This window comes from Myxine glutinosa, chromosome 2, assembly GCF_964187855.1.
Source record: "Myxine glutinosa chromosome 2, kmMyxGlut1.1, whole genome shotgun sequence".
Lineage (NCBI taxonomy): Eukaryota > Metazoa > Chordata > Myxini > Myxiniformes > Myxinidae > Myxine > Myxine glutinosa.
Window position 1 is genome coordinate 34,788,732 of NC_136262.1, and position 27,840 is coordinate 34,816,571.

General features: G+C 47.2%; 1 protein-coding gene across 4 annotated transcripts in view; it reads right to left on the minus strand.

Moving 5' to 3' along the window:
• Nucleotides 1-27,840, minus strand: part of ZDHHC23 (zDHHC palmitoyltransferase 23) — a 63,162-nt gene that overhangs the window by 28,547 nt on the left and 6,775 nt on the right. For 2 of the 4 annotated variants that reach the window (XM_068108370.2, XM_078773175.1), the window contains exon 2: nt 20,569-20,749. In XM_068108370.2, the coding sequence (XP_067964471.1) occupies nt 20,569-20,729 (161 nt within the window). In that variant the 5' untranslated portion in view covers nt 20,730-20,749. Of the gene's footprint in view, nt 1-20,568; nt 20,777-27,840 lie in introns of all 4 variants that reach the window. The other 2 variants (XM_068108371.2, XM_068108368.2) reach the window with 1 other exon arrangement.

The following is a 27,840-nucleotide window of genomic DNA, read 5'->3' on the forward strand; positions in this document are numbered from 1 at the left end:
CTCACTTCCGTTTCCGGTCTTGCTGGCGAGGGTTCGTTTTTTCGCAGCTCCACACACTCTCCATCGAAATCGAAGTTAAGTAATTGTTCCCATTTTGTATTTTCGTTAAAACTGTATTTATTTTATGGTGTATGTACGTATATTGTCCCGACAAAGATTTTCGGTGCAAATCTTTCATACCTGTATTGAAAATCGTGTTAATTCGTGTCGTCTTGAGGCCTTGTACAGTGTACACTGTACAACCTTGAGGCTTTGTTTTTCTCTCAGCGGTCTGTCGTTTGTGATCCAATAACTTTCGTTCTCTGTTTTCGCAGTCTTTCCACCCCAAAGCCTACTTCCTTATGTAAATCTCAACTCAAAAAAACAACAAAAAAAGACATTACCTTCTCTGTGCTCATTCGTTTATTCATTCTTATTCGTTCGTTCGTTCTTCGACCACGTGTTTCTCCCCCATTTCCCCAGATAGATTGTCAAATTTCAACTCGTTATTTTATCGTCCATGCGATATTGTTTGATTATAGTTAGTTTTGGTTTGAATTTCCTGTAACTCGTAATTAATTAATCGTGTTCTGCTCCTCGTGTGTGGCCTTGTAGTTGTACCCCCGTCGGTGTTTTGTTAACTTAAGCGTGTTTTGCTTGGCTCTTGTGTTTTTCCCTTCTACCCCGAACATAATACTCTGTCTAACGTTCTAAATCCCCACCTCCCCCCCCCCCCCAAAAAAAAATCAAAAAAACAAAAACATTTATTTTCCTTTCTCCACGTGTACTGTTGTCTCATCCTGTATTTTCTGTCCAGGTGTGCTGTTCGCCCCGCCCCCATTATCTCCTTGCCATCCACCGTTTGCCCTGTTCACGTGACTCGTGGTGGTCCCTCTCGGCTCTCCCCCCGTTGGTATTTTTGTGCATATAAGATTGTTCACAGTTCTGTTTAAATATTATTTAAATATGTTTAACCTTTCCCCTTCTGTGTTTTATTCAGTGGTATATTACAACACGCTGTTTTTCTTCCTATTTAAAAGGCTTTTCTCAATTTCCTCTCCAACTCATTCCACTTCAAAAAAAAGAAATTCAATATCTTATGCGTCTCCCTCACTACATGGTCTAAATTCACATTCATTCCATCCCTCCTCCATCGTTCTGAATCGGATTGCTAACTTGAAAATCACAACAAACCCAATTTGTTATCAATGTTCGTCTTTCATTAATCATCCACTTTCTAAACTCCCCTCTTGCCCCTCCCATCCAAATCCCCCCCCTTGCACCTACACTCCTAAACTCCCCCCTTGCCCCTCCACTCTTAAACTCCCCCCTTGCCCCTCCACTCCTGAACTCCCCCCTTGCCCTTCCCCTCCTAAACTCCCCCCTTGCCCCTCCCCTCCTAATCCCCCCCTTGCCCCTCCACTCCTGATCTCCCCCCTTGCCCTTCCCCTCCTAAACTCCCCCCTTGCCCCTCCCCTCCAAATCCCCCCCTTGCCCCTACACTCCTAAACTCCCCCCTTGCCCCTCCACTTCTAAACTTCCCCCTTGCCCCTTCCCTCCAAAACTCCCCCCTTGCCCCTCCCCTCCTAAACTCCCCCCTCACTCCTCCCCTTCAAAACTCCCCCCCAATCCCTCCCATTCAATTCTCCCCCCATACCATTCCTCTCCAATTCTCCCTCCTCCAAGCTGCCTCCTCCCCACTTCGTCTCCCTTCTATCTCATACCTCCACCCCCCCAAACCTTCTACTTTCCTCTGCCCCCCCCTCAAACAACCCCTCACTGTGCCTCATCCCTTCACCATCAAACCTTTCATCCTCCTCATCCTTCCCTTTCTTGGAACTCTTCTGCAACATCTGACACACTATCAACTGCTCTCCCTACCTCCCCCTCTCATCCTTCATCTTACCCTACTCCTCCCCTCCCCTGTCCTGTACCCGATGCTCCCCCTCTCTCTTCATTAGCGGTATGGACCTCAAACATCCGGGGCCTTCGCTCAAACCTGACTGATCTCTCCATACAGGTTGCTTCTGACAATCCAGACTTGATCTGCTTAACAGAGACTTTCCTCCTTCAAGATGTCTCTGATTCCTTAATATCTCTTCCTGGTTACTCCCTCCTCCGGTATGATAGACCTGAGCCTCGGCCTGGTGGTGGGGTGGCTATCTTTGTCAAAAACTCTCTTCCTCACTCTCCTTGCACTGCCCTCTTTCCTCCTCACCCGCAGGAGTACCTCTGGTTACGGCTTCCTCTCCGCTCCCACCTTTTGTTCATATGTGTTCTGTACCGCCCCCCAAACAGTGATGACTCCATCTACATTTCACTGTCTGACAACATGGACCAACTTCTATCCACTCATCCCAACTCTCTCTTCCTCATATGTGGTGACTTCAACTGTCATCATGCCACCTGGTTGGGTGTAGGTTCCTCTCTCACCAGTCATGGCACCTCAGCAAAGGACTTCTGTGACTCACTGGGATTGACACAATCTGTCAATTTCCCGACCCGGATCTCAGCCAATGGAGTATCTTCTCTTCTAGACTTGGTTATGACAAACTTCCCTGCTAATGTCTGCTGCTCTTCTTCTGCTCCAATCGGTTCTTCTGATCATGTGCTTGTCAAAGTGGACATGTCTCTGGCCATTCTCAGAGAGCCTCCTCAGCGTCAACGAGTCTGGCATTTCACTCATAGCCCAGCAGATATGTGAAAAAATTGTGCTTTTGGTGATACAAGCATGAAATTTTGAACACTGATAGAGCATACTACTAGGAAGATTTTTGGATATAGGGGCATTCAAATCTTTTCCTAGGGACAAAATGGCGGCCATTTTAAAAATGGCCGTTTACGGATAATAAGATACACAGTACCGATGTCTATAAAACTAGATTTACTTATTGCTCAAGCACACCTATGATGTTTTTTTCACGTAAACAGGTTGTAAGATCATAATTAAATGTCAACAAACTCACATAACATTTATTTGGTCCTTATTCTTTACAAAAATAATTACTTTTTGAGCTATTTTGAGCAAACTCCAGAAACACAATGGAAATGAAGTGAAAATGCCACATTAACGCTGTGGAAGTGACTTTCACTATAAAACAGTCTACAAAACAGTCTTCCACATGTTTGTGTATATGTAACAGGTGTGTTATTCCTCCTGTATACTATCGTGTGCACTCCCCTGCACAGTGACACAGAGCTGAGCACTGGAGTGCGGCCTTAACACACTGCACTGTTTCCTGCAACCCTTCTTGCATCCACATCTAATCAATTGTCGGCATGCCTCAGTTGCCTCTGTGAGGGTTGTCCAATATATCCCCCAGCCGTTATTACTCTGTTTCCAACCCCATTCACTTGGCGATGGGAGCTCAGGTGCGCAAATCATCATCTGGCCCCAACAAAAGCCGGCTTGGTAGGCAGCTCTCTTGATGTGTTGTCTGAGGGCTTCTTGCGTTGGTGGGATAGCCTCTATTGATCTACCAGTCTGGGTGAAGAGATGCTTGCGGGCATCGTTAACATGTTCCTGGCTGCTTGTTCGATCGTAGAGCAGAACAACAAAACGCTCCAGTGGATCCATGTTGTCATTTGCAGTTGAAATGGTTGGTGTGGCAGCCAGTGCGCAGAAAGCTGAGGTGACCTCATCATAGGCTTTCCATGTTTCCCATGCTGTTTTCTTCCCCCTTCCGCCGAAGCAGGACACGGTGTCACACCCAGTGAAGGCGTGGAAGAATGGCAACCCTCGGCACTTGTTTGGTCCCAGTGCCACAGCCATCTCGTGAGCTGCCAAGTGCCTGAAATTCTTCCCTGTGCCAAAAGCAACCCAGAGTTCATCGATGTCAAGATATCCAGTTGCTGCCACTGCAAGGATCAAAACATCTGTGTCCACTGTGCGGATTGACACCTTGGTATAGCCCTGTCTGACTGCATCTTGGACATGGAGTAGTATCCTTGTATCTGCCTCCTCGTGACTACACGGGGAAAGACCAGTAACATCTCGTGGCTGTGTACAAAAAACTTATTTGTGGTTTGTGGTGACGATTTGCTTGTCAGTCTCAATGTTTGCTATCCTCGTTGCTAGAAAGTCAAACAACTCCACCTTGTTCTCGTCTATGCGAAGGAAGGCCTGCCAGTTTCGAGGGATGGAACTAGATGGCTCAACTCGTCTCCTGGTGCCTTTACCCCTCGTCTTCCTGGTGTCGGCTTTCAAACTGTCTGGGAAATATTCATCCCAGATAATATCAACCCTGCTCTTATTTTGTATCTGAGATGTGATGTATGGCAAGAATACTAGTGATGCATACTCAGAGAAGGTCTTCGCATTACGAGGTGCCAGCATGTTCACGATGGCTGCTCCATCCAGGATCATGACTTCAACAGGGGGGCTTACATCATCATTTTCCCGTGAGGTGATCAGATCTTCTAAGCACCCAACCAGATCAGACTTGGTTCCAAGCCGGATTTTGCCCATTTGTGACAATGCAGGGGGACAAGCTTGGTTTTCATGTGCAAAGAATTCATCAAGATCTCCATTCCGTGTCTGGGATGCAATAAACAGCCTGGAGAACAGAACGCAGTCATTCTTCAGAGATACCACCTTCAACTCTGTTCTTGACTTCTCTCTGACTGGGGGTCGGCTGAAGAGAGGGAGATTGTTTCTTTTTATTGGGTCAGTGATAGGCTTTGTCTGATGTACAAGCCTCTCGTTCACATATGTGTCATACTGTTCTTTTCCCAGCTTCTCGATCTGGTAAAGGGTGTTGATGACTGCTGGGTCTGCCAGGTCTCTGCTGTCTAGCACCAAGAGATCTTTGCTGTCGTCACAGAATGGGTTCCCCATCTCTCCTATGACACGGGTGAGTGCTCTCACATCTCGAGCAAAGGCTACCTGCGTGTGCTTTGTCTGTTCATGGTGTTTTAGTTCAGTTTTCCTAATTCTTTTTTCTGTTGTGGCCTCGAACTTATAGATCAGTTTGGCCATCTCTGGACCAGACACCATCCATCGGCGCAAAGCTGCAGCATTCTCCGTAAGACCTACAGCCCCTCCATCACCTTTCACCAATGCATTATTTTGCTCGTGTGCCTGGTCTAAGGCTATGGCAGAGAATGCACGTGTAGTCTTCTTCATGGTGAAGTTTCCTGCCAGAAACTGTGCGTATACAGTTGGATGCTTTGTTGCAAGTGTCACCATGTCGCGCAAGTGAACTGGGATCCACCTGGCATAGTTTGTATGTCCCAAGGCGAAGAACCATGGTACAAGCTTGGTCAGAGCATCAGTGTACAGTTGGAAGTTTCCTTCACGGACGGATCTCACATAGATCAGGACTGCCAGTTCTAGCTGCATAATTAGGAACCAGAACTGAAACTGTGGACTTGCATTGGCTTGTTCACCGCACCAGTCATCTAGTGGTATCGTATCCTGTCCCTCATCTAGTCCACTGGTGTACTGGCTGTAGGCTTCCTTCAGGAGAAGATAGAGAGTACTGGCTGTGACTTGGTGTGCTCGTCGTGTGCGTGTCACATGGGTCACTTTCAGGAAGGAATCAGCAGTACCACTTGTAGCAACCCCTGCAAGCATCAGAACGCCTGTCCACCCACTGCTATCCAGAAGGTCACCGAGGGTTTTCCATGCTGCCATCTCAATATGGAGTCCACCAAAGACCATGACGAAGTGATCTTCTCCGTGTATTTCTGGCCATCTCCATTGGATCTGTTTGGCAAGTGTGTACAGTGGCTGATCAAGTGTGATTACAGGGATCTGACCTGGATTCAGAATATCGATTGCTTTCTTGATGACATCCATGGAGTGACGAATCATTGCCACAGATTTTGCCTGGTCATAGAAGAGAGGCAGCAATGAAGTTAAGGCCACACTACACTCTGGTTCTTCTGGAATAGACTGCTTGCTGGCATGGTATCCAGCCCATGATACTGTCTCGTCTCCCTTAAGTGGTGTGTCAGATAGCACTGTCTTCTCCATCTGCTCCAGCCACCTGTCAAAATGCAAGATAATGAACACAATTAAGAACAAACAAGTCCACACAAGTTAACAAGTCTTGGTTATTTAGGTACACATATAACTGTCCACAGTTCAAACACAATAATCAGTTACCTGTACTCAATCTGCATTGCTTCAGGGATGAGTTGGCAGTTGCTTTTGTTGGGACCCGCTAGCTTGGGTACAGGTGGGTCACATTTACCCAGAACAACAGGAGGTACGATGGTGTATGACTGTGGCAGGTGTGCATCTGTTGTTGATGTGTCATCTGGGTTTACCCGTTGAACTCCACGGCTATCGCTATTTGGGTGCTGGAAAAGTGAAATGCCAGTGCCATGGAAGGAGTCGTGGGCACTTGTTGAACTGGGGTTATGATCAATGTTATCCACTGCCCCAGTTGTGAAGAGGTCACTTTTTAGCTCAGGGGGGCAAACTGTACCCTCATTTTGGAAGAAACGGCAGATTCTGTTCCCCAAGTCCGTGGAGATGCTAAGCACCCTGTCATAGGAGATCGAGAGACCCAGGTTGAACATAGTATCAACCAGGTCTCTTTTTCGAGTCTTTGTGTGGATAAGGGTGCCCAGGTACACAGGCAGGGGAGTCTCCCGATTGTGACTGTGCCTCGTGGACGTGGTAGTACTGCTACTCTCTCTGCGGCGTGAGTAACTGTTGAACATAAGGAGTTGTGAGATTGTGAGAGTAGGTGTTGATACCGACGAGTGGCTTGACTGCTCTTGGATGTTAGGAACATTCAAGATCATAGAAACTAGTGATACAAGCGAATTAGGTACCGAATGTTCTTGGCAGTGGGCTTCAAATGAACCACTAAATGTTGAGTTCATTTTCAACATGTCTCTACGAACTATATTTGCGGCTCTAGCAAGACAAACTCCATCACTGTCAGTGTCGTGATCACATGCCTTCTGAAGGGCTGAGCCAACATTCTGGTTGAAAGCAAGCAGAATATCTCGACCGGACATGTGCTCCTCTAGGTCTGGAAAATATGTCATGATTCGATCTTTGAGTTTGGTGGAGTGGACACGCCTGGTCAAGACTGTTCCAAGCTGTTCCAGCCTGGTGGTGTATAGTCTTGCTAGGTCTACCAGCTTGAACACTGGTGTCACAAGAGCATCTGTGCGGGCATCATCGATGTAGGACACTAGCTCTCCAAGTGCTATACCGTGATTGATATCATCTTGTTCATTCAGTGTTGTGCTTGTGGCCCTTGCTTTGTTATAAAGTGACACCAGACACTTCACGTGGTACTGTGCATCTTGTGCTATAAGGTCACCTGCACTCAGTTTAGCAAGAAGTGCCTGATCTCCTAGTTTCAGGGCAGCTGTCCTGACATGTTTATCGAGGTCGAAGGTGGAAGCTTTTCGCAGAGAATTAGTACCCGCTGGTTTGTCACAAAAGAAACACTTTTCAGGCTGTGGCTGTGTGTGGTCTACATGTACTCTGTGACGGGTGTACTTTCTTGAGACACTTGCGGTTTCTTCACTAGACGTTTCTCTTTTTTGTGCCCGATGCAGTTCAGTTTTGTTGTATTTCAGTCTGCATGAATCATGCCACTTAGCCTTGTGGCTCTGGAAGGTTGACTGGATACCTTCACCATCGTCCAGGCGGGACAGTTCTAGAGATTTTGGCAGGCAGCCCATCTGGCTGAAGGTGAGGAGATAATCTGCAAGAGTTTGGTATCCGGACCCTGTGGTTCGCTTGGAATCAGCTGGACAGGCAAGGGCCTCATCGGTGACCTCCTGACATAACACACACTTCTCCCAATCTGTCAGATAAGGCATGTTTGTTCCAGATGTACTAGGGCTTTGGGGGTCTAATAGCTTGAAATTTTTGTTGGCCATTGTCAATTAAGCATTATCCACCACCACCATCCAATCAATATACAAATTGGGAACCAAATCTAGGTAGCTACTACAGTCAATGAGCGAAGGTGCAGTGCAGTCGAGTTATCATCTGAAAAAGAAATACATACATTATTATCATAAATATAGTAATTCGCTTTCGTAACTTTTCACTAGCCTTGCATTGTTCCTTATAGTCACCTAGTCTATGATAGGAAAGTTCATAAAGCTACATCAAAGTTGTTCATATAAAGGTATTGAACCAAAATTACACCCAGGAGAAATCAGATAGTCATGCAAAGTTAAATAATTAAACCGCTAGACCAGTCCTGTCTATTGCAATGGTAAACCATTTGTTCTGCCCCTTATAGGCCACCGTAGATTCCAATTTTGAACCCAGTATGAAGGTATTGCATAGCATGTACATGACAATTTATAATATGCTCATTACATTGTGTTTCAATAGCAGCACAAATGACAAGTCTGAAATAATAGGTAAATATGTCCTTCTTAGCCGCCATTTTGTAAAATGGCCGCCATTTTGGGCCAAGGAGAAATCTGGAATGCCCCTACATCCAAATTTCACTGTAAGGGTATGCCCTAACTGTGTGCCAAGTTTCATGCTTGTATCATCAAAGGCACAATTCTACCACAATTCTTCACATATCTGCCGGACTATCAGGCCGACTGGGACGGTCTTCAAGCAGCCATCAATCGTCTGGATTGGTCTCCCATCTCCACTGCCTCTGACATCAATTCTTCCTGGGAATTCTTCCAAAGCAAACTGATCTCTCTCATGCACAGATTTATCCCATCTCGCCTTCAGTTGTCTTACCCTTCCTCCCGTCCATGGTACACTGAATCTTGTGGTGAGGCAGTTGCCCTGAAACAACTTGCCTTTGCCTCTTGGAAGGCTAATCCAACTGAAGGCAATCTCAGTTCCTTCCACCAAGCTCGGAACAAGTGTGTGTCTACCCTCAGGAGTGCCAGGAAGCACTATCTCTCCTCACTCAAGAATGAACTCTCAAACCTGTCTCCTTCCTCCAAATCCTGGTGGCGTCTGGTCAAATCCGTTTCTGGTGTTTGTTCCCCCTCCATCCCCTCCCTTACCTCAAATGGCCACACAGTTGACATCGCACGTGACAAAGCCGAATGCCTCAACTCTGTGTTCGCCTCAAAATCCTTAGTCCCAAACCCATCTCTCTCTGTTCCCACCTTTCCCAGTCGAACCCAACTGCTCCTGGACTCTGTGTCCTTCTCTCCTGACAAGGTGGAGGAGTTTTTGTCAAACCTCGACTCTGATTCTGCAACTGGACCAGACGGCATCAGCCCACGGGTCCTAAAATCCTGCTCTGCCGCTCTATCTCACCCTCTCTCTGTTCTTTTCACCCTATCTTTTGCTCAAGGTCATCTGCCAGCATCCTGGAAATCAGCTAACATTACCGCTTTACACAAAAAAGGTGCAAAAACAGATCCTTGCAACTACAGACCAATCAGCCTGCTCCCAATTATCAGCAAAGTCATGGAATCCATCATTGCTTCGGATATGAAATCTTTCCTCTTCTCCAATGGCTTGATCTCTGATCATCAATTTGGTTTCAGACCAGGTCACTCTACTCTGGACATGCTGCTTCTGCTGTCTCAACAATGGATGGAGGTGCTCAATGCCAAACAGGAAATCAGAGCTGTCTCCCTTGACATATCACGGGCCTTTGATACGGTCTGGCACCCAGCTCTGCTCACCAAACTCTCCTCCTATGGTATCCATGGAAATCTCCATGCATGGCTTGCGGACTTCCTCTCTGGTCGTAGTCAACGTGTGGCCCTGAATGGATTTCTCTCATCTCCCCTTCCTGTTCAGGCTGGAGTTCCCCAAGGAAGTGTGCTGGGCCCTGTGCTTTTTCTGGTCTTTATCAATGATCTCTCCGACTCTCTGGAAAATCCTGCCTATCTCTTTGCTGATGACTCCACTCTCTGCCGCTCCATTCCTCTTCCCTCAGATCGGCAGTCTGCAGCCTCCTCACTCTCTGAAGACCTGGACAAAATCACAGACTGGTCAAACAAGTGGAACATGTCTTTCAATCCTGACAAATCTCACTCTCTTACTATGTCTCTCCGAAAAGATCGACTGGACAACCCTCCCATCTACTTTCTCAACAATCCTCTCCAAGAAGTTCTGTCGCTCAAGCTTTTGGGTCTCACTATCTGCCACGATCTTTCTTGGGAAAACCACATTTCCAAGCTGGCCTCCAAAGCCAGTCGCCGACTGGGCATCCTCCGTCGTGCGAAGTCCTTCCTCGGCACACCTGAGCTCCTCACCACATACAAGGCTTTCATCCGCAGCTCAATGGAATACTGTTCTCCCCTATGGGCTGGTGCTCCGGCCTCACACCTGGTTCGGCTTCACGCTGTTGAATCCAAAGCTTTCAAAATCATTGGAATCTCCCGCGATGAAGCTATCTCTGAGGGCCTTTCACTCACTCACCGCAGGCAGGTAGGTGGTCTTTCTGTCTTCTACCGACTCCTTTCCGGCGTTGCTCCCCCAGCTCTCTCTGTGCTCTGTCCCCCAAATATTCCTACAGGTCGCACAAGATCTGCCAGCAACCCTCTGATGGTTAAACTGCCGAAATCTCGGCTCTCTGCTCACCTTCACTCTTTCATTCGTCTTTTCTCCCGCCTCTGGAACAAACTCCCACACTCCCTTCAATCCCTCTCCTCCCTCCAGGTCTTTAAAACAGCTGTTCACCACCATCTCTTATCTTCCCCCATCCAAAACCTTGATCTTTTCTACCCCCACTAATTCACCCCAGATCCACCTTGTTTGAAATTCCAACTTCTTTCCTGGAAATCCTGGCAGTGTCCATATGTTTATACCTCTCCCACCCCCCCCCCACCCCCCTTCACATGCCTCCCCCCCAAAGCCCTCTCCCTCCCACAGATCTCTCGATGTCTCCATGTCTCTCGGTCCCTGCTCTCAAATGTTGTGTTTGTGTCCTTCCCCCTCTCTCCCCATCTTGTCTACCGCTCCCGATGTTATTTGTTTTATGTGTCTGTTTGTCTTTCTGTGTGATTAATTTTCGCTCTTTCACGAGCCTCGATCTTGTATACAAAAAAAAAAAAAAAAAAAAAAAAAAAAAATCTCTGGACATGGAAATTGCCCTGCAGTGCAGTTGAACCGACATCCAGCTGAGTTGTGCCATGCAGACGAACTGCGATTTCTATCTCCCTCTCTCTCTCAGGTCCCGAAATGATTGCCCTGCCATGAGATTGAGCTGCCACCAGATTCTTGTACTGCTCCACCTCCGGGTTTGCCTGACCAGCTCTCTTCCCGTCCTGTCAATTCCCTATGTATATATGGTCTTTTTTTTTTCTTTTCTTTTTTTTTGTATACAAGATCGAGGCTCGTGAAAGAGCTAACATTAATCACACAAAAAGTCAAACCGACACATAAAACACAAAATAATGGGAGCGGTAGACAACATGGGGAGAGAGGGGGGAAGGACACAAACACAACATTTGAGAGCAGGGACATCGAGAGAAATGTGGGAGGGAGAAGGCTTGGGGGGAGGTGGGAGAGGTATAAAACATAAGAAAACTGCAAGGACTTCCAGGAAAGAAGTTGGAATTTAAAAAAAAGTGTATCTGGGGTCTTCTGTGATTGATTGGCCCAAAGAACATGGGATAATTAAGAATCTCCCAATTGTGTGCTTGGTTTGCTCGAGGGCGCGTGTTGTTTGCGGTTAAGGGATGAAAATTCATTTTTCTTTTTTGCCGTGTTTTATTTTGGATATACAGTGCATTTAGAAAGTATTCAGACCCCTTCACTTTTTTCACATTTTGTAATGTTGCAGCCTTTTGCTGAAATCGTTTAAATTCATTTTTTCCCTCATCAATCTACACTCAACACCCCATAATGACAAAGAGAAAACAGGACTTTATAGTCTGGGATCCGAGGCCTGGAAATGTGCCAAAGCTTTCAAAATCATTGGAATCTCCCGCGATGAAGCTATCTCTGAGGGCCTTTCACTCACTCACCGCAGGCAGGTAGGTGGTCTTTCTGTCTTCTACCGACTCCTCTCCGGCCTTGCTCCCCCAGCTCTCTCCGTGCTCTGTCCCCCAAATATTCCTACAGGTCGCACAAGATCTGCCAGCAACCCTCTGATGGTTAAACTGCCGAAATCTCGGCTCTCTGCTCACCTTCACTCTTTCATTCCTCTTTTCTCCCGCCTGTGGAACAAACTCCCACACTCCCTTCAATCCCTCTCCTCCCTCCAGGTCTTTAAAACAGCTGTTCACCACCATCTCTTATCTTCCCCCATCCATAACCTTGATCTTTTCTACCCCCACTAATTCACCCCAGATCCACCTTATTTGAAATTCCAACTTATTTCCTGGAAATCCTGGCAGTGTCCATATGTTTATACCTCTCCCACCCCCCCCCCCTTCACATGCCTCCCCCCCTTCACATGCCTCCCCCCTTCACATGCCTCCCCCCCAAAGCCCTCTCCCTCCCACAGATCTCTCGATGTCTCCATGTCTCTCGGTCCCTGCTCTCAAATGTTGTGTTTGTGTCCTTCCCCCTCTCTCCCCATCTTGTCTACCGCTCCCGATGTTATTTGTTTTATGTGTCTGTTTGTCTTTCTGTGTGATTAATTTTCGCTCTTTCACGAGCCTCGATCTTGTATACAAAAAAAAAAAAAAAAAAAAAAAAAAAAAATGTCTGTGGGGGTGTTAGCCACCAGAAAAGTGACTTTAGCAAGGTAGTTTGGATTGCGCGAATTCTGTAAGGACGTTTTTTAACTTGGGGCGTCAACTGTAAAAAAGCAAGAAATTTAGGGGTAGGGGAAATTCAATTGACCATATATCCCATAATACAGGGGTGAGTGCAACAAATTACCACTCATTCTTTTTGTTATAAATTTGGCTTTTATATGAAACATGATTCATCGTGATTGGACCATCCATGAGGTCAGCAGAGGTCAAAAGGTCACAGAAAGTGGGTTAAGCTGAAAATTTAGCTCCTTTATCAAATAATTCACATATGTATATGTCACAATATTTCTTTGCATCCCTCGACTGTTTCTGGCCTATATTGATCGTAATAGTGATGGTTTACTGTGGTGGTTGATGCTTTTCATCTTTTGTGTGGTGCTAGGGATTATTATGCTACATTTGTTTCAGCAACTTGCTTCACTCTTGCTGATCTTTATGATTACCATCGATCTTCAGCCTTAAACTTCCATTCAGAGACACAAGATGGTGGTAGTTTTGATGCTACAACAAATATAATTTATCAGTACACATTTGAGGGAGAAGGAAGTGGGGAGGTAGTGGGGGCAGTGCCCCTTAAGAAAACCAGGAAACTGACTATCAGTGAACCAGACAAATTCGTTCCAGTAAGTAGTAAACTGACACTGAAGGACAGAAGACAGGCTTGGTCATTACATGATATTGAACTTCCTCATGATGACAAGGGGGAAGCCTGCTTTCTAGCTGACAAGAACATCGTTTGGTTCCTACTGAGGATGTATCCAACACAGTTGATGACGGGTGAAAACGACAAGGACACTGGTAGCCTGACATGGAGCAGCTTCTTTGAATACAGATCTGGGCAACATACAGAGAAAACAAAGATTGGTTATGGACCATTGCTTCCACAAAACCCAACCAACGCAGATGTAGTCCAGACCTCATTGGACTACTTTGTCTCCTTGAGTCTTAAGATGGGTCAGGCTAAGACGGTGGTGACTTGTGACCAGGCGATATATGACATAGTAAAGGGGTTGTTTAGGAAGGAATCGGAAAAGTACAAAGATGTTATTGTTCGACTTGGAGGATTCCATATTGCCCAGAACTTCTTGGGATCTATTGGATTTTTCAGAATGGAGAGTGGCATAGAGGACATTCTGGTTTCTAGTGATATCTGTGGTCGAGGTACAGCCAATAAAGTCATGGCAGGAAAAGATTATTATATGATGGTCCGTTATCATTCATGGTTGAGTGAGGCATTGTTCATGCTGAAGTGGGAGGCATTTGAGAAATGGCTGTTGTTTGAGAAGAATGAGGAGACACTTTCTTTGCTTTCGTCTCTGCTTGAAAGTCTTAGAAATGCCTTTGACAGGAAAGAGAAGGACGAATTTGCTGCACTCATGAAGGAAGTCATGAAATGCCTAGAGTCACTGGAGTCGCTCTGGGGAGATTTTGAGAAGGGATTAGGAGTGACAGCCCATCTTTGGAGCATGTACATAGACATGGTGCTTATCCTAAGGCATTACATCCATGCTGAGAGAGCTGGGCTATGGCAACAGCACTTACAAGAGGTACAGAATATGCTACCCTATACCATTGCTTCCGGCCATAGTAAGTACATGTCCTGCCTTCCGATCTATCTCAGTGAGATGCAAAAGCTTCCAGAAACAGCACCAGAAGTGCACGAGGAGTTTGCAGCTGGAAAATTCACAGTTCACCAGACTGCAGGAGACTTTAATGGTGTGTGGACAGGCCTTGCCCTTGAACAGACCTACAATAGGGAAGGCAAAACAAGCCTCTTTAAGGGTATAACACAGTCTGAATCAGCACGAGAAAAGTACATCAAGGCTCTACCGTTCATGACCTCTGTCTCTGAAAGTGTAAAACAGATGGCACACATGGCCTCGCCGCAATCTGACCACCACGAGCAGCTGAGGAAAGACGACATGGAAGCCGTGTTGCAGATCAAACGGACCGTGGAAGAGAAGATGCAAAACCCATTCGATCCTTCACTTGCGACAGATAAACTAATGAACATATCCACAGGTCAGATTCTTGCAGCAACTACCCTGGTAGATGCCAAAGGTCTAGGCTTGGAGGCAATGGATGCTGCCACGACGACGAATGGAGACAAGATTGTCCAACCGAAGATAGAAACATTCGCCACACATCTGAAGAAAAGTAAGAAAAAGATGGACACTGTGAAAGAAGTCATCAGAGAGGAGAGTGCAGTGACAAGGGCACTTTGTTTCGCACAGGACCTGAGTGATGAGGCACGGACTGAGGCATTTAGTTACGAATGGCTTGAGTACCCTCCCTCGTTGTTTGAGCCAGAGAAGAATGGATTTTCCATGCGGAAAGGTTGCAAATCCAACTATCTATCCACTCTACAGGCAGAGGTTGCCGAGTCATGGGAACCGTTAAAAGAGTTGCCTCCTTCTGCATCTGATGCAGTTTATGTAGTCGATGCAATAGCATTCATCCAGCGGTTCAACACACTTGGTTCGAGTACATTTGACCAACTTCAGGAAAGGTACAGGAACAAACTCTTGAACATGAAACCCAGACATTGCACTGAAGTGCATTTCGTGGGCGATCAATATGATTTTGGGTTAAAGAGTCTAAAAGTGGTTGAACGCCAGAGATGGGAGTCAAATACCAATTTGCCAGAGTTTGTTCCAGCGGACATCATGAAAATCCCTGATTGGAACACATTCCTGTCAAACCCTTGTAACAAGACCAATCTGCTGTCGTATCTTGCTTCACGTTGGTCCCAGGAGTCATCCTGGCCTGATGGCTTCTGCCTGGTCCTTGGGGTCAACGCCCAGGCAACTCGTGTGACACAGACGGAACATACCAATGTTGATGAGCTGTACTGCCCTAACCACGAGGAGGCGGACACCAGAATCTTTGCTCACATTGCTAGCTGTGACAACAGCGTAGTTGTCATTCAGGCTACAGATACAGATATCATCGTCTTGTCAATGTATAATTTCCCTCGGTTGACAAACGTTGTTGAGTTATGGGTGGAAAAGGATGATCTGTTCCTCCCCATCCATGACTTGGTGAATGAGTTGGCCACAGCAGTTGGAAAGAACGTATTGGCACTCACAGACACACTGCTCATCTCCTACATTCTGTCAGGTTGTGATTCGGTGAGCTATCCTTTCAAACGGGGTATGAAGAGAGCAGTGAAAGTCGCACTCCAGCATGTTGACAAACAGCCAGCGTTGTCCAATTTCATCCGACATGAATCCGGACCTTCTGCACATGATCAGGTGATAACTGAAGCACGAAGCTTCTTTTGTGATCTCTACAGCAAGCCAGGGTATTCATCCCTGGATAAGCTCCGCGCCCACTTGTTTGCATCTAGCAAACTAGATCTGCGCTCCCTTCCTCCAACAGAAGATGCTTTTCACTTCCACGTTCTCAGGAGCCTTTGTCAGATCAGCTTATACAAGCAAGCTTCACTCAACAATCCAGTGCTTCTTCCACTTGAAGAGTATGGCAAGAGTGTGGATGGTGACAGGTTAATTCCTGTCATGAAGAGCAAGCCATCAAAGCCTTCTGCTGCGAAGTTGAAGTACTGCAAATGTAAGAAGAAACCGAACTGCCTGAGGAATTGCCCTTGTGCGAAAGCTGGAGTACCATGCATCATTCATTGCATGTGCCTGCAATGACGACAGAGAAAAATGTGGACGGCTTCTGACTGATGACGGTGATGATGATGAGTAAATAGAGGTAATGACACTTTTCCAGACAGTATGTGGTATGACTTGTCGTTTTAAAACATGTTGAAGAGTACCGTGCAAATAGATAGTGTGAATGCCCGATTTTGGTGATTTTTTAAAAGTTATGCAAATCTAAAGTGACATACATGCCAGTAAGTTAAGTTCAGTCGGGGCATTTCTTTCCCAAAAACATCAGAGGGGTACAAACAACATATTTTGGGTGTAAAAGTTTGGCTATATTGAGCTTGAAGTAGGAAAAATGTGATTTTATTTACTAAAGGAGCTAAACTTTTAGCTTAACCCACTTTCCGTGACCTTTTGACCTCTGCTGACCTCATGGATGGTCCAATCACGTTGAATCATGTTTCATATAAAAGCCAAATTTATAACAAAAAGAATGAGTGGTAATTTGTTGCACTCACCCCTGTATTATGGGATATATGGTCAATTGAATTTCCCCTACCCCTAAATTTCTTGCTTTTTTACAGTTGACGCCCCAAGTTAAAAAATGTCCCGACAGAATTCGCGCAATCCAAACTACCTTGCTAAAGTCATTTTTCTGGTGGCTAACACCCCCACAGACATGATCTAGGGGTCAAACATTTTATAGCAGGGGTGTCACTTCAAAATCAAATTTTGAGGTCTCGGATCCCAGACTATTAGAAAGTTTTGCAAATTTATTAAAAAGAAAAAACTGGATTATCACATTGACATAGGTATTATGATATTAGTGAGGAGGTAGCGAGGGCAGGTAGGGGTGAGGTAGTGAGGGCAGGAAGTGGTGAGGAGATAGAGAGGGCAGGCATTGGTGAGGAGGTAGTGAGGGCAGGCACTTGGCTCCGCCCCTCCCGAAGAGTCCTGGTTGTTCCAAACTTCTTCCATTTTAGAATTATGGAGGCCACTGTGCTCTTGGAAACGTTCAATGCAGCAGAGATTTTTTTGTGGGCTTCCCCAGATCTGGGCCTCGACACAATCCTGTCTCTGAGCTCTGCAGGGAGTTCCTTCGACCTCATGGCTTGGTTTTTGCTCTGATATGCATTGTGAGCTGTGAGACCTTATATAGACAGGTGTGTACCTTTCCAAATAATCTCCAATCAATTGAATTTACCACAGGTGGACTTCAATCAAGGTGTAGAAACATCTCAAAGATGATCCGGAGAAATGGGAGGCACCTGAGCTAAATTTCAAGTGTCATCGCAAAGGGTATGAATACTTATGTAAATGTGATATTTCAGTTTTTTCTTTTTAATAAATTTGCAAAACTTTCTAAAATCCTGTTTTCTCTTTGTCATTATGGGGTATTGAGTGTAGATTGATGAGGGGAAAAAATTAATTTAAACGATTTCAGTATAAGGCTGCAACATAACAAAATGTGAAAAAAGTGAAGGGGTCTGAATACTTTCTGAATGCACTGCACACACCCTGATTGATTCACTTGGTCTCCTGGTCGGTGTGTGACCCGTGGCGATCGCTTCATCAACAAGCATTCTGAGTATTGCGCTGCAATACATGTCCCCTACCGGCAGTCTGTCGTCCGGAAAACTGTTGGGGAAATTACCAAGGGTTATTTACCCACAGGTTCTGAATCGTTCCCAATCGCTAATTACCTTAGGACGGGCTCACCTGTGATTCGTACTTGGGACTTCGATTTATACACCTTGCAGACAGGTCAGCAGAAGCACGAGAAAAGAAGTTGTTGATAAAGAACCTTTCGAGTCGCTAAATATCAGTAATTTATTATATTTTCCGGTTCACGATCAATGATCGATGTGTATATATATGTTGCTCGGCTTGGCTCTGCCCCTCCCGAAAGCGCACGCTGTGTCGCACTTTTGACATTTGCGAGACGAGGCTGAGGGCGCGTGGTGCAGCTTGAGGAGAACTCTCGAATAATAGTCAGGGCCCTTAGGGATATTTTGGTTCAAATTCTTCCAAAAGCATCAAATTTGGCGCAGATGTTGCCCATGCCATACTCTTTCGATTTTTGACGGGCGCCAAGGGCGGTATGATCCGGGGACCATACCGGTCCATCCCGCCATGTCACCTGACCTATGACGTCATAATTAGGATATGCATCCAATCACATGGCGTACTATAAGTGGTCAAAGTTCAAAATGAATCGATCGAAAAATGAAGGCAGGGATCCATTTTTAAGGTTTTCATAAAATCCAATATGGCCGCTAGGTCACATGACCTATGATGTCATATTTATGACATGTATACAATCATGTATACATGAACCCGGATCATGATCGCACAAAAATTAAACACAAGGATATGGCATACAGTCATAAAACATCAAAATCCGTACCTTTGTAATTAGACTGATGAACTGCATATGCCTGAAAATTAGGAAATAGACATGTAAATATTTCCTCTAATTGTCAAAAATAAGGTCAGAGTTCGATTACCCAACCCAGAAACATAAAATGGTGAACCTCGCGTAAATCTTGACAAAAAACTCAAAAACCGACATGTTTGAATCAAAAATGACCTTTAAGATGACCTTGAGGGTTGACCTTGACCTCGAATCATCAAAATAACATCATAATTGGATTCCTCGACCTCGAAAACCCCTGAAAAGTGGTATCATACATGATTTCAACCCTTTTGGTTATTTAACTGATTTTCCTCTAATCCGGGTGGCGGCCATTTAGTATTTCGCCAATATGGGGCCCCCGGGGGGGGGGGGCGCCCGTCTTGGCGCCCGTCAAAAATCGAAAGAGTATGGCATGGGCAACATCTGGGCCAAATTTGGTGCTTTTGGAAGAATTTGAACCAAACGGCCCCAAAATATCCCTAAGGGCCCTGACTATAAACAAAGTGACATAACTTTGTCAAAAATGATCGAACGTCGTGAAGTTCGAACTTGACCTGTAACTTATCATGAGGAAACCATGTGCCAAGTTTGAAATCATTAGCATTAAGAATTTAGAAAATAAAGTCCGGAAAACTGTTCTTTGCGTGACGGACTGAGAGACTGACGGACTGACTGACTGACTGACAGACGGAGGGACAGCGTGCAAACCTATAGTCCCCTCCGGTGTACACCGGTAGGGGACTAATAAGATGGACAATTGGCTCAGCGATTAGCACTATCTCTACTGAGCGTGTGCACGGCCAGAGTCCCGCTCGGCTCAAATCAGATATGGCCTGCAGCGCTAGCGCAGTGTCCAGGCGGCTCAGAGGCCCCACGAAAATGTAACGCAACATTATTGGCCAGGGAGCCTTTTCGGGGCCTCAGATCCGCCCGGGCGGTGTGGCCATGGTTTAGCGGCCCACGAGATTCCGTCATCAAAGACCGGGTCGCGTGGCGTTAAAATAACCTTTGAAATGGGACTCAAACCTTGGATCCGGCTGAAGTCGAATGGCTACAACAATATGTACTCGCATATAATGGCACGGAGAAAAAAAAACAAGCGAAAAATGTGGATATCGGCTTTCTGGATGTAGGCCACAACAACAACAACAACAACAACAACAACAACAACACAACTGTAGCTTTGGAGCCGCAAGATGGCGGCTCCGCCAGGCAAAATAGACAGATTTTACCTAAAAAAACCAACCGAAATCAAATTGGAGAAAGTGCAAAACCATCAATGGCAAAAATGAAAAGGCTCTATGAAGCCTATGCGGCCACAGGAGGGAGCACAGACAGCAGATCGCCAAACGATATAGACCTATAAAGTCAACCCCTGAGAATATTACAACATAGATGCCATACCTCCTTGCGTTTTGGGGGTGAAACCAAAGGAATTCCAAGTGAAGTCCAAATGGTGTTCATCATAGGCAATGAAGATGCACAGCAACCCAGAAAGAAAGCCAACTCACCCACACAGACGGGGAGTAGTGTAATATGCTTCATTTTCACCTGGGTAAAGTGGCAAACTCGATTGTGCATTTCATATTTTAACAAACGAGGTGTGAAAGCTCAAAGCCTTCTGTATCACAGTATGGATTGTGCTGTAGAAACCGATCCATCAGATCTGTTTTCAAAACGAAGTGATAATAAAAGCGTTTGATCCGACTTTCAATGGAAACATGATAAGAGTTTCCCGGAGTGGAGAGGAAAACAAATAGTGTAATAATAAAGAGCAGATAGTCAATCAAAGGTGACATGGAAAAATCATTATTTTTGTTCCTTTGTAATGCAGAATCGAGGATTGATCGAGTAAATGTGCCGCAAACACAAATACAGTAAATCGCTTCCCCAACGGGCAAGCACTTCTGCATGCTTGGTGAAGTCATTGCTCACCTATCACACGTCGAGTCCAGTTCTTCGCAGTCACAGCAGCAGGCAAGCAGGTGGGTCATTTCACCTTGCAGGTTAATATATTCACAGCAGCAAAGCTCACTTTCTCCAGCCTCTCTGGTTCTGCGTCCGCCACCGCGCCCACGGTCCTTCTGCGTGTTCATGGGTGGTGTCCCACGTAAGCCTGTCCTTCCCAAGAAAGCGCAGCTTGCTGAGTGGTGAGGTTTTGATTGGGTGGAGGATATGTGCAGTAGATGGGAAAGTGCGGAAGGGGAGGGCAGGCAAGGGCATAAGAGACACTTGGTGGTCGGACAGAAGCTTTGCTATATGGAACTCTACATGGTAATGACTCATGCAATCGTTATACAATCAGTTCACTCGAGCAATTTTAAGTGGCCTGTGAGTGGCCCAATGCTTGGCTGGATTATTCTCTCGGAAACCCAAGACCTCAAATAGGAGGCCCCATCAATACTCAATGTCAAAGTAAAAAGAACAGTGACAGGGGAAAGGTGCAAGGAGAAAGAGCAATGATAATTATCAGAGCCAGATATGAGAGAAATTGTAAATAAAACAGAAAACTAGAACGTCGCTCGGGAGAGAGCATACCTCCGCCAGGCTGAACAGTTTACGTTTTGTATCCCACTGATAGGCCGGATCTGGATCTGTACCTGAACCAAAATCTAATCGGCTTGTTCTTGTCGCCGAACTAACTCATCCACCAAGTTTTGTCAGTCATCCACAATTTTTTAAAATATCATATATACATATATATACATATACATATACATATATCTATATATATAAAGTAGTAAAGTATGTTTGTTTGTTTGTCCTCTTATAACTCGAGAACTACTCATCGCAGAGAAAAACCAAAGGCATATTCGGAATCAGTACGTCTCATAGCAACTACAGCACACCTTGAATTTTAAAAAACTTCGGGTTTTAAAATTAGCGTATTAGCGCAGAAGCGCTAGCAGAAGAGGGAGGGAATCGAAGGGAGGGAGCGCAGCGCTCCCTCTAGCGCTTCGCAGCGCCAGCGCTTCTGTTAGCGTAATTAGCGTATTTCCGAATGTTAATTTTTCAACTTCATTATTCGGAATCAGTACGTCCCAGAGAAACTTCGTAATGTTAATTTTTCAACTTCATCCGATTGACATGGGACCAACGGCATGTGACAGAGAGTGAAACATACATGCTACATTTATTTGACGACAATGAGTTCCGACTTCCGGGTTCGTGCCGCCAACCCTGTTAGGCGCCTATTGCGGCACACAGGGAATTACCAGTGAACTGGTACTCAATTTGCCGACCTCGGTAGGATGACAGGCTGAGTCAACCCCCCTGGTATTAAGGGGGAGGAGGAGGGGAGGAGGAAGAGGAGGGAAGGGGAACGGGGGGGGAGGGGGAGGGGAAGGGGGGGAGGGGAAGGGGGAGGGGGGAGGGGCCCTTCTTCCCCCAGGCACCCCCACACCCTCCCCTCCCCCCCTTCCCCTCCCCCCTCCCCCCCTTCCCCCTCCCCTCTCCCCCCCCGCTCCCCTCCCCTCCTCTTCCCCCTCCCCTCATCCTCCCCCGCCCGGCAATGCCGGGTACTTCTGCTAGTATATATATATATATATATATATATATATATATATATATATACATATATACATATATACATACATATTGTCGTGTGGCCGCCTTTGATTAAAATCAGACCGTCACGGAAGCCGATTGCGAAGGCCTTCGCCCTTGAGGTGAAAACTCAATGGCGGACTCCAAAAACAAAAAGCTACACCAAAGTGCGCGGGATGGAGGGGGGCGGTGCAAGAGCCCTGCAGTCTTACCTATTAAATCAACCACACGGAAACTGCGTTCAGGTATATATACAGAAAATAATATAAGGGTTTATTCGCAAGGATGGTGGGACAGGAAAAGCACGCACCGGTAATAAATATCCTAATCGGGACGTCCCCACACGGCAGATTCCGGATACGAGACGAGGGAATGAATTACGAAAAGAACCGTTCGTTATGGTGTGTATGTGGTGCACGGTCTTATCTGTCCGTCGTCTTGTCCCCACGCGGCTCCAAGCTCCGATGCAGAGAAACCTCCGTCTGCCTCGCACGCTTCGCTAGGCCCCGATGCGACTCGCTCCGCTGCACACCACGAGGTCCCGCCCGCTCAGCACCAACCCAAGCTCCAGATGCACTGAGCACCACGCACCAAGCACCGCTCCAAGCACCACGAAGATGGCGAACCAACGACCACCAGCGCAGAGACCAAAAATAAGGGCAAGAGCTTCAAGCACAGAGAGATATCGTGCAGCGCCAAGAGACCAAAGAGGGACATGCAAGAGACAGAGCCAGAGCTAGAGCTGCTGAAAATGTCCTGCAGCGCCCTTTTATAACCTGGGCGGTGACATCAGCCTTGGCGCGCCACCAACCAGTGCCTTCCACCAAAACCTCCAGCGCCTTCCCTCCAATCACACGTTCCCTGTGGCGTGGTCATAGCTCGTGTCACGTGATGTTGCTAGGCCTAGCTGGTGGTGTAGCTGACGGCGGCCACCCGGCGGTGCCCCGATCTGGCTTCCTGCCTGTCTTTTTCCAAAGTCGTTGGAAGGGAAGGGGATTTAATTACTGTATGCACTAAAGGGCCTATCTAAGTGTTTATGTTGGTGTGCATTGCCATAAGAGAGAAAGGTTTGATTACCAGGTGTGACACACAAGGGCTGTTAGCTTTAATCCCTACAACTACCTAGCACACAAACATCCTGGTATGTTCACAGGTATACTCCTTAACCGACAAACCGGACTAAACACAGAACTTATTACAGGGTTGATTTCCTACCGCGACAGACGAAGCATGTTACCTATTCAGATCTACCTGACTCTAGATATTGCTCTACCCAACCGACATAACAATATACATACATATACACACATATATATATATATATATATATATATATATATATATATATATATATATATATATATATATATATATATATATATATATATATATACATATAATTTAAGAAACAGGAAGTAAATTCCTGTGTGGGGCTAGTGTGAAAAAATTCTGACTCAATCCGGGACTCGAACCCAGGAACCTCATCAGTCATCACTTACGCGGTGACAGCCCACTGAGCTATTGAGTCTTGAAATATCATATATATATATATATATATATATATATATATATATATATATATATATATATATATATATCTATATATATATATATATATATATATATTGTTGCGAATATGGAATTTGGCCTCCATATCCGCTTGTAAATATTCCCCTATTTTCCCCAATACTCCCCAACTATCCCCAATCCCCCATTCCCTAGTCCCATTGTCTGTAAACAACAATCAGTAGAGCCGACCTTCCCCTTATTCCCCCATTAAATGTCGTGCCCAGGTCCACCGCACCACACGTAGACAACTTTCGGACATCTTGCTAGTTATTCTTAGTCTATGTCAGTTAAGGCCTCGTTTCCATTAATTATGACTCTTCGTTGCACCAGAATGTGATTATATGGCATCAGTAGTGAGTTTAGGACCTTTCCCATACCTCCTTCCATCTTCTTCCCCAACAATTACAACAACAACAGAGGAGATGGCGGCGGCGCGGGGGAGGATGCGTCCTCACACCGGCTCGATTAGCGCCATTGACCACGCGCTCCACGGGGTTACCACGGAGGGGCTGGCTGTCAGCTCCTCCTCAAGGGCGGAGCCTGGTAACCCCCCGCACCCAATCAGAAGGGCGGACCGATTCCATCTGGGGCGGCGCTAACGAGCCGAGGGCGTGTCACTCCCCGCCGGATATACGCGGCCCCGCGCCGGATGTGACGTCAGATGCGCCCCCCAGCTGAAGAGAAAGAAGTACCTGCACGCGCTGAGTCAGAGGCGCCCCGCCTGAGAAAGAACGTTGCCTGCGATCGCGGAGAGGAAGCGAACCCGCCTGGGAAAGAACGTTACCTCCGAGCGCTGTGACCTCCCCGCATCTTTGGACCGGACTGTACCCTGCCTTGAGCCAAGAGTGCACCTTGAGCCATCGCTACTTGCCTTTCCTTGCCATCAATCCCCGTGTGAGTCAGCCGTTGTCCCGTTTACCTGTCGTCTGTCCGGGGTTAAGATAAGCCTGTGTCTAAGTGCCCATCTTTTCTGTGCTTTACCTCTAGCCCCTGTAATCTAACCTTTTCCGTACGAATATAATTGAGAATCGAAACATTGGTGTCTGTCATTATAATCCAGCCGTGTGTCTTCTTTTTCCTTATTGATCCAGCGTAGCGCGGCTCCGTCAACGTTCGAGTACAATCGGGTAATTTGTGCGGACACGACGGCCATTCCGCTCGGCCCACCTTAACATCAAAGTCGTGTCTGTAACAATTGGTGTCAGGAGTGGGATTCCACAGGAGTTGCACACCGACCAGGGACGAAATTTTGAGAGCAAATTGCTAAAAGATGTGTGCAGTCTCCTGTCAATTCGAAAAACCAGGACAACGCCTTTAAGACCTCAATCTGACGGGATGGTGGAAAGATTCAACCGAACTCTAATCCAACAACTGGCACTGTTCACCACCACCCGTCAGGATGACTGGGACGAACATCTCCCTTATTTGCTCATGGCCTACCGAACCAGCCAGCACGGGGCCACCGCATGCAGTCCAGCGTTGCTTATGTATGGGCGGGAGTTACGGGCTCCCGCCGACTTGCTATGCGGTCCCGTGCCAGACACAGTGGTTAACCCGCCGAGGGAGGGGTACGCACGTCACCTAGAGGAAGGCATGGAGCTAGTCCATGCCTTCGCCCGCCGCCAACTCCATCTGGCGGGGGAAAAGATGAAGCGCAGGTACGACGACCGGAGCCAGGAGAGTCAATACGCTCCGGGGATGAAGATTTGGTTCTTTAATCCCCGGAGGCGGAAGGGAAGGTGCCCAAAACTCACCTCCCCCTGGCAAGGCCCAGGAGTCGTCCTGTCGCAAATCTGTGACGTGGTCTTTAAGATCAAAATGGGGCCACGAGCCCTCCCTCGGATCGTCCACGCCGACCGGATAAGACCTTACACCGGCGAGCAGGCGCCCCCGTGGATTGCCTCGGCTTTAGATGCCGAGGCGGGACCCAGTACCTCTGAATAAGGGGGGCTTATTAGTGCCAGAGGACTGGGGGATTGAGGAGCGATAGGCCCGGTGGGAGAGGGTGGCATCCCTGCCACCTTTCCCATGAGGGGGGCAAAGGAGCAATAGTTTATGGGGTGTATGGCAGTGAAAACTAGCCCGGGTGGGTTAGGTTATATTGATAGGGCCCTAGAAGATGACATTAGGTGACGTTAAGATTAGTTAGTGACTGATACCTGTAGTGGGGACGCAGGTAGATTACCATGGATGATAATGACGAGGGAGCGCAATAGTTTAAAGGGACGACTGGGAAGCGCAAGTTTCAGAAGGGAGTAGTTAGATGAGATGATGCCGTGTGTGTGTGAGGATGGAACAGGTGTGATTGCACAGGTGTGCAACTGGACAGGTGTGTGGAGCAGTGTGTGAGTAGTGAGTGTGTGGATCAGCGCGAATGCGCTTGGGGAGAGAAGGGTGCAGGTGGCACCAGGTGTGAGAGCACAGGTGTGCAAATACAGGTGTGTGGAGAGAGTTGGAGTAAGTGGTACGGAGTGGTGTGCATGGTGTGAAGGTGTGAATGGGGGAAGAGTGGACCCCCATCACGGATACCCGGGGCGGGTAGTGTAAGTGTTAGGTAGAGGGCATAGGTAAATTGTGGTTGGATATTGGCATCTGTGGTGCGGTTGCAGAATGGTGTTGTGAATGGGTGCATTAGTGTTGTGGAAATGGCTGGGCGTGTAGCCTGTTAGTGTGTGTAGTTGGTTGGGCACTCCACCACTGTGAGGATGTCGGCCAGGTGAGGCCGCAGGTGGGCTCTGGGAGCCGGTAGTTGTGGATGGGGCCCGAGGATCCGGAGGATGGACCCGGGTAGCCCAGTGCCAGAGAGGGCACCGAGTGGGGAGAGTGCCAGAGGGCCTTCCCCAGGTAGTTAGGTTAGGGAAAGGAGCAGGTAAGCTCGGAGGCAACTGCAGTGGTGGAGGTGTGCAGGTGGGTAGACCCACTGGGAGAGGTACACGCCGCAGCCCAGAAATTGTGCGAGGGCACCGGGAGATGAATCGGGGGAGTGAGACCCCAAATTGAAAAGCACCACAGTTTGGCCAATGGGAATTGGTTTTTAGAACCCATAGTGTAAGAGGGCCAATGGTTTGGCCGGAGAAAGACCCCGGGTAGTGTAAAGTTGATAAAGTCATTTAGGAAATAGTTAGGATTGATGAACCTGTCGCACCATACGCAGCCACCTCTAGCCCCTGTAATCTAACCTTTTCCGTACGAATATAATTGAGAATCGAAACATTGGTGTCTGTCATTATAATCCAGCCGTGTGTCTTCTTTTTCCTTATTGATCCAGCGTAGCGCGGCTCCGTCAACGTTCGAGTACAATCGGGTAATTTGTGCGGACACGACGGCCATTCCGCTCGGCCCACCTTAACATCAAAGTCGTGTCTGTAACAATTGGTGTCAGGAGTGGGATTCCACAGGAGTTGCACACCGACCAGGGACGAAATTTTGAGAGCAAATTGCTAAAAGATGTGTGCAGTCTCCTGTCAATTCGAAAAACCAGGACAACGCCTTTAAGACCTCAATCTGACGGGATGGTGGAAAGATTCAACCGAACTCTAATCCAACAACTGGCACTGTTCACCACCACCCGTCAGGATGACTGGGACGAACATCTCCCTTATTTGCTCATGGCCTACCGAACCAGCCAGCACGGGGCCACCGCATGCAGTCCAGCGTTGCTTATGTATGGGCGGGAGTTACGGGCTCCCGCCGACTTGCTATGCGGTCCCGTGCCAGACACAGTGGTTAACCCGCCGAGGGAGGGGTACGCACGTCACCTAGAGGAAGGCATGGAGCTAGTCCATGCCTTCGCCCGCCGCCAACTCCATCTGGCGGGGGAAAAGATGAAGCGCAGGTACGACGACCGGAGCCAGGAGAGTCAATACGCTCCGGGGATGAAGATTTGGTTCTTTAATCCCCGGAGGCGGAAGGGAAGGTGCCCAAAACTCACCTCCCCCTGGCAAGGCCCAGGAGTCGTCCTGTCGCAAATCTGTGACGTGGTCTTTAAGATCAAAATGGGGCCACGAGCCCTCCCTCGGATCGTCCACGCCGACCGGATAAGACCTTACACCGGCGAGCAGGCGCCCCCGTGGATTGCCTCGGCTTTAGATG